Raw genomic sequence first — 6963 nt, forward strand, 5'->3', positions numbered from 1 at the left:
AATGTCATCACTCACCTGTTAAGTAGATGTAAGTAAGCAAGTGTTAAGTTTCTGTTTGGTACATGTAGAGCATGCAAATGTATCTACAGTATGAGCAAATCCAACATAAGTAGTTTTTTTTTTTGCTTGGTAGAATTTTGATTAATGACATTTAATCCTTGTCTTTTTTCATCTTTTCTGAAATTATACTTATGGCATACATCTTACACAACATGACTGATCTAACGGCATCCAAAGTGGTGAAATGTTGTCATATCTTTTGCTTCTTTTAAAAGCAAATTATTTGATAGCTGTACTTCCTCATTCACACACACATATACAATGGTCTTCTTACTAGCTCCTGTTTTAGTTGGGTTATTAATTACTTAACTTTTCATTTATGGAAATTCTGTGTATACAACCTGATTTGTGTCTTTTCCCATCAGACAAAAGGGCTCCTTCCTCTTACACCCCTGGACTTGCCTTAAACAGCTCATCTTTTTACAAAACACTCGAGTCATGGTTATGTAAAATTTTGTTTATAGGATTCATGTATGAAAAATATTATTTATGTTTGAAGTACATAGCAAAAATGTATGTATAATCCACATAAAAAGTAATAAAAGCTTGAAATATACCGAACACAAACTGACAGCATGTCTCTTTTTGAGTTTAAGCTGTAAATACTCCCCCCTCCCCTCCCAAAAATAAAAAACAGTCTTCAAATTTTATCGCAACAAAGTGACAGTTGAAGCTATTGCTTAGGTGCTGCATATTTGCAATCTCTATGTCACGTCTTCACAACACCCCATTGCATTCTGGGAGTTATAATGAAACTCAGCTACTTAATGCAAGAAATGCTTTTTTTATTTCATGTGACAGTTCAAAGCGGGCTGTCTCTGCAGCTTTTCACACTACGCTGCCTTTAAAAATTGCTGTGGCTTGCTCAGGCAAACAAAAGGCTGCCTCACATCGTAAGTTCATCGAGAGTCAAACAAACCCTGCCCCAGTGTACACAGCAAAGTCATTTTCACATGAGTAAAAACATAAACGTGGTATTAATTTCCTGCTTGCAGGGATGAAGAAATTAGTTGAGGCTGCTGCTCCCAGTCCCTTTCCTGTCAGCTGTGATAGCATTGATCTCCTGTTGTTTGTATTCCTTATCTTTCTCAGTCTTGTTAGCTCCCCCACATAGGGCCTGAAGCATGTGACAGGACATGCACCTGCAGAGGCGACTTTTAACCCCTTCCTTCAATTTGCCAACAGTTCCTCTCACAGCGGAGGAGGAGAAGTAGAAAATAAAAGGGTCGAGGCAGGCGTTGAAGGTGCTGCACAGGAGGGCTTTGTCTCTCCAGTGGGGACTCTTCTTTGTGATGAAGCCCACAATGTGGGAGACATTGTAGGGGCCAAAGCACAAGGCAAAGACGAGCAGTGTTCCCAGTGCCATGCCAATGGCCCTCAAGCGTCGGCGACGGTCGATGTGGTGCAGCTTGGACAGAATCCTAATGAAGTTGATGTAGCAGTAACTGGAAATGAGGAAGGGGATGCAGAAAAGCACTATACAGAGCTCCAGACGCACAGGCAGGAGGACCCTCAGTTGAGCATCAGTGAAGTTGTCATAACACACATCCTTCTTACTTTCAGCTATGTCGATGGTGGAGTTTGTGAGGGGTTCTTGTCCAATAAACGGCACTATAAATACAATGCTTAGATGGAGGACGGAGAAGATCCAAAAGAAAATGCTGGCAGCAACAGCGTAGATGGGTCTGCGTTTCAGGGTGTGTTTTATGGGGAAAGCGACACCAAGGTACCGCTCCACACTGACGGCAGTCAGGAAGAAGGTGCTGTTGTAGATTGTCATGTAGAAGACAAAGCCTGACAGAGGGCATAAGGCATATGGCAGGGCCCATTTCATGTTATTCATGGCTTCCTGCATCTTAAAGGGCAAAAACAGGAGGAAAAGGAGATCGGAGATGGTAAGGTTGAGGAGAAGGATGTCGATTGGCGTGGGTCTCTGCCTCACTTTCTTCCAAAAGGTGTAGAAGGCCAGTACATTGGTGGGAAAGCCCAGCAGAAAGGTAATGATGTACACAGAGAGACACAGTCCAGTGTGGCACTCCTGCATGTTGTCTTCAACGTTATTCTTACACAACTGCTCGGGATTGAGATGTGTCACATTATGTCCTTGACTCTAACTCTAGGGATAAATGGGGCCACTGTAAAGAAAGGTTTGATCTATCAAGCAGGCAAAAGCAAAGGACACAAAGGCTTCTTATTTGGTCAGTGGCCTGGAAACAACACGACAAACCAAGGTGGTTTCACTGTCCTCACCAGCGACCTCCCTCTCATCTTTTCCTTCAGCGCTCTGAGCTCTAATGATAAGAAAGAAGAAAAAAATATTACTGCACCATTCAACAAACTATTTGCATCACACAGGGCCTGTGATACCTGAATCTAACATGCATACATGTACTGCATATTATGCATTCATGTCTACCCATAATCAGATAAAAATATTTATTTTTGCTCAGTTTCCTTCTAAAATACTTATTCATCAGCAATTCAGAATGAAATGATTAATATTAACATTATTTTAAAAATTTAGCAAGTGTTTTTAACATGAGCTTTCATATTTTTTTTTTAATAGATTGTTTTACCTAACTTTATCTAATAATTAGATTCCAGATGGAGTTTAACCTTTGGCTGTTTTCATCACTGATCTTAAAAGGAAAAGTGTTGCATTAATAAAAAAGAGAATATAACAAATGGAAAGTTATTCAAATCTTTTTCAGAATTTGAATTTGATTTATTCAAATTACCTTCTTCTTTTAAATTTTGTTTATAAAATGTGTTTTTTGCTTGCATATTGCATAAAATCAAAATTCATTCAATACAATTGTTTACTCAGCAACACTGAATAATAAAGTCAGTTTCCTGCTTTTTTTGTTTTGTTTTTTTTTTTTTGTTTTTTTTTTATGAACCCAAGATTATAAAGTTAAAATTCAAAATTGTTGCTTTTGGAAATCTTACAGTTTCCAAGCTTGGAACGAATTAGCCGTCATATATCAGACATGAATATGTTTTATTTTCTGTCCAAATATTCTTATTAAGCTTGTTTCTTCTGAAAGTAATCATATTTGCTCTGCTTCATTGCATGTGTATTCCTCTCCAAGATGATATATATGCAAGGAATTAGGCCAAATAAAACTGATACTGAGACTCTAGAGTCAATAAACAATGACTTGAAATAATTTTGCTTTAAAATCTCCCTTCATCCCCTCCGTATTTGATGTTACACTTAAAAAAAGCAAAAGTGCATTTTCTTCCGAGTTGCCATCCACTCTTATTACTAATGTGCAGTATATTCATATAAGTTACTATTCCTGAAGACTACAGCACAACCCTGTTCTCAAGCTAATTCTAATTCAGGAGACATCTCTTCTTAAAGTTATTTTCATTCATTTCATGTCACTTGATAGGTCATTAAACTTTAAATAAACTCTTGTGAACTCTATTGTGCTACAACTCAGCTTGGTGTGAGACAAATCCAAATCAATTAAAAAAAAAATTTTGGCTAAATCTAGTCAAAGAAAAAATAGTTTAAGTATCGTATTTAAAACTAGATCAAAAAAGTGCGGTTAACCCAAGACCCAGATCGTCGCCTATTAGTTAGGTTTTAAATATATTATTTTATACATACTAGCCTTAAACTTTATAAATACTTGATTCTTAAAAATATTAAACATTGCTTTTCCATACTGCCATAAATATTGTCAAACTTCTTTGTTATTTAAAATTTTACATCTCAGAACCCTAGTTACCTACCAATGGCAACATTTTAATTTTATTTCTCATTGGGGTATTATACATTCTCCTATTTATTTTAACCTAATTTATTTATCTAAGAAAATTACAGCACAAACAACAGAAAAATAAAATATTGGTATTGCTTACCTTTTTTGTAAACAGCTGCATCAATTGAAGTGTTTACTTGTGCGGCTGAAGCTCATCTCTTATAATAAAGCAAGGGGAAGCATTATTTTACTTCCTTCCGGGAGACTATGGTGAAACCAACCAAGTAGCACTAACTGAAGCAACCTGAAAACTTCCTCTTCATCAACTGTGTTTTTTTCTTTTTTTGTACGCTCAGTTTATATGTCCCACCTCCACAAGCTTGCAATTCAGAGGCAATTACAAGAGTAATAGTGGCTTACCTCCAGTGCAGTTACTTGGACGAACCCACGTGTTGTGATTGTTCAGCCGTTTTGTTTGATATTTTCTTTCCACCATCCTTCTGCTCCAATCTCCCTCTCACTGGCACAGCCCCTTATTTACATGATAATCTAAACCTCCAGCACTGATAATAGAAATGATTATTAGTGAGACACCGTCACAGTTTTTCTCCCACATTCGCCAAACATGGTTTCCCTGGTAACAGCTGGTCTTTTCACTTTATGACTGTCAAACTATCTGTGTTGTCCAGTTTTATTCCAGACAGTTAAATCATCTTTAGTAGTTCATGTCATCACGTGACACAGGTGAATGAGGTGTTCTGGTAAAGAGCTATCCTTCCTTGCAACAACATGCAGTAAAGTCAGCTATATGGCTGCCTAATAAAAGCATGCAATGCCATGTGATAAAAAAGTAAAACACACAAACTGAAACGTGCTGCTTAGGCTTACATTTATAAGAGCTTACCTCTATACCTGGAAGACCCTAAGGCATGTCAGAAATCACACATTCTGTATCTAAAATTGGAGCATCAGGTCATTTGTCTTAAGCAGGTAAGAGAGTGTCCACAGGTAGTACTGGTTAATTTTTAAAAAAGTCACCTACGCAGGCTTTTGAAGTTATAATGACTCAGAGTAGAACAGAGTCCTTTTGATGTTGCTTATTGTATGTAATTACACTGAGGTAGTTTCACTTGAAGCATTTCTTTAAACACTTGACTTGGAAGGGCGAGTTTGAAGTATTTTGCCATACCTATCTATTAATCCTATTTAAATGTGTCACTCACCTTTCTTCATGCAATTGATCTTTTACTTTAAAGAACCATTTTTTTCATTCGTTGTGCACGGCAGCCAAGAGGCAAAAAAAAAAAAAACACAAATTTTCCCTCATGTCTTAGTTTTAACATTTCTTACGAAATCTTGGAGAGTCATGGTACATTATGCAAGCGTCTGAAAATCAGTAAGAAGTGTTTTTACACAGTGACATAAGGGAATTTTAGAAATACTGTCTGACCTACAGCGTCTTAGCTGTGATGCTGAGACACTGATGTTGTATCATGATCATCTTACGAAAGACTGCTTCAGAAATTAGAGACAATTTGAGCTCTTGGCAGATGAACGTATTAGCATACAGGCTACCACTTTGTAATTTTCCATTTTCTCACCTACGGTACCTGAATGCCAATCTCAGTCAAAAAATCGTTTCCATATTAGGGTTATCCACACCAGCAGTGGGATAACATATTGTCCTGTATGTGCCATAAAGCAACAAAGTTTAAATCCAAGATGTGATGCTTTATGAAACTATTTCAACACTGAAAAAATAGAGGTTGACAGAACTTAAATTATCTAGGCAACGTGATGCATTTGGTTTTTTGAGTTTTCCTTACTTAAATATACTGTGGTTGAGTTTACAAAGATTTTTGAGTTCTGCCAACTTAGGTTTTTGAGTTTCACCTTTAAGTTCTGAGTTCTATCAACTTTGTTTTATGAGTTTGACATATAGATTTTGAGTTCTACAAACTCAGATTTTGTAGTGTTATCTGTAAGTTGAGTTCTACCAATCGTCTTCACTACCCATCATTCAACACACAAAAAATTATGTTAATACAACATTTTTATTGCTTCAAGTTAAACATTGTATCAATAGATATAGTATAAAACAATGTTCAACAACATAATCTTAATTTCACAGAGCAAAGTAACCTGAGAGCCTCTTGAGAACTGCACTTTCCTCTCCACGTGTGCGTGTGTTTGCGTTTGCTTATTCAGGGTTAGGGTTAAATGCGAGGGAAAAAGGCTGTGCACTTGAAGAAAGGGATAGGAAACCCCGTACCGTAGTAGGCGTGTCCATGTACATGAGCAGTGCGCATGCCCATGAGTTTACAGTTGAGGGAACTCAAAAAATCTTGTATAGGCGATTTAAAACTCCTTGTTAAACCAACTTCTGAGAATTTGAGTCAGGCAAACATGTGTTTATTTGTTAGATGTCAAATTTATATTTCTGAGTCAGATTACAATACATTTGTGTGTTAGAACAACAATTGCCATTTACTGTTGTAACAGTGAAGATTCTATGTCATGCTTTTATATATGATAAAATATTATATGGAATGGAGATTACTTTTTTAATTATATAAATTTTGGGGGGGGGGGGGGGGGGGGGGGGGGTTGGTATCTGTTGCTATTTTCTAATCCTGGTAAACAGACACTTTGCAGAACCGTTTCCTCTGTTTATGTGGGTGTTGTTCTTGCCATGACAACCTAGAACAGTGTTGTTCACCCCTGCTCTTTCCTTCACCGCACCTGGTTTAGTTGCAGCATGCCTCATGATTTAGCTCCCCTTTAGAAAGGCTAAACAGAGTCTCAAATCTTGCAGCTGAAAAACATTCTTATGACTTAGACATTAGCTAAAAATAATTGCTGCCGTCACTGTGCAGATTAGCTGCCTATTGAATAACCTAGGCTGTGCCAGAACACCCACCCTAACCCCAATCAATCAATCACTATATAGAGTGGGGACTAGTGGACTTTTTCTTGAAGTCAGTTAACTGACTGTTCGGACAGATGATCACTACTTTTCGCGGCCTGTTGGTCATGTGACTCCCGCTCCTCGCACAGCGCCATCTTGGTTCTTTCTTATCACCAAAACAAATACCATTGTCCTTTGCAAGGAAAGCTCTAGTGACCATGGATGATCACTTCTTTTCAAGATGTATTGTGGGAGATTTTGAGTTCACTACATTTTCATCCA

General features: G+C 37.5%; 1 protein-coding gene across 2 annotated transcripts; it reads right to left on the bottom strand.

Moving 5' to 3' along the window:
- Positions 1 to 290: 290 nt before the first annotated feature.
- LOC119777449 (free fatty acid receptor 2-like) lies at positions 291 to 4471 on the bottom strand. 2 transcript variants are annotated; one of them, XM_038276328.1, is made up of 3 exons: positions 4194 to 4471; positions 3934 to 3991; positions 291 to 2351 (listed from the first exon to the last, which is right to left on the bottom strand). In XM_038276328.1, the coding sequence occupies exon 3, from the start codon at positions 2102 to 2104 to the stop codon at positions 1067 to 1069; it is 1038 nt and encodes a 345-aa protein (XP_038132256.1). In that variant the 5' UTR covers positions 2105 to 2351; positions 3934 to 3991; positions 4194 to 4471; the 3' UTR covers positions 291 to 1066. The 2 variants fall into 2 exon arrangements, with proteins under 2 accessions (XP_038132256.1, XP_038132257.1); XM_038276329.1 differs by lacking the exon at positions 3934 to 3991.
- Between the last annotated feature and the right edge of the window lie 2492 nt (positions 4472 to 6963).

This window comes from Cyprinodon tularosa, unplaced genomic scaffold (assembly GCF_016077235.1).
Source record: "Cyprinodon tularosa strain WSP-4 unplaced genomic scaffold, ASM1607723v1 ctg124, whole genome shotgun sequence".
Classification (NCBI taxonomy): domain Eukaryota; kingdom Metazoa; phylum Chordata; class Actinopteri; order Cyprinodontiformes; family Cyprinodontidae; genus Cyprinodon; species Cyprinodon tularosa.

Coding starts and splice junctions, on each gene's coding strand:
- LOC119777449 (XM_038276329.1), bottom strand. CDS start 2,104: ATGCAGGAGTGCCACACTGGACTGTGTCTCTCTGTGTACATCATTACC.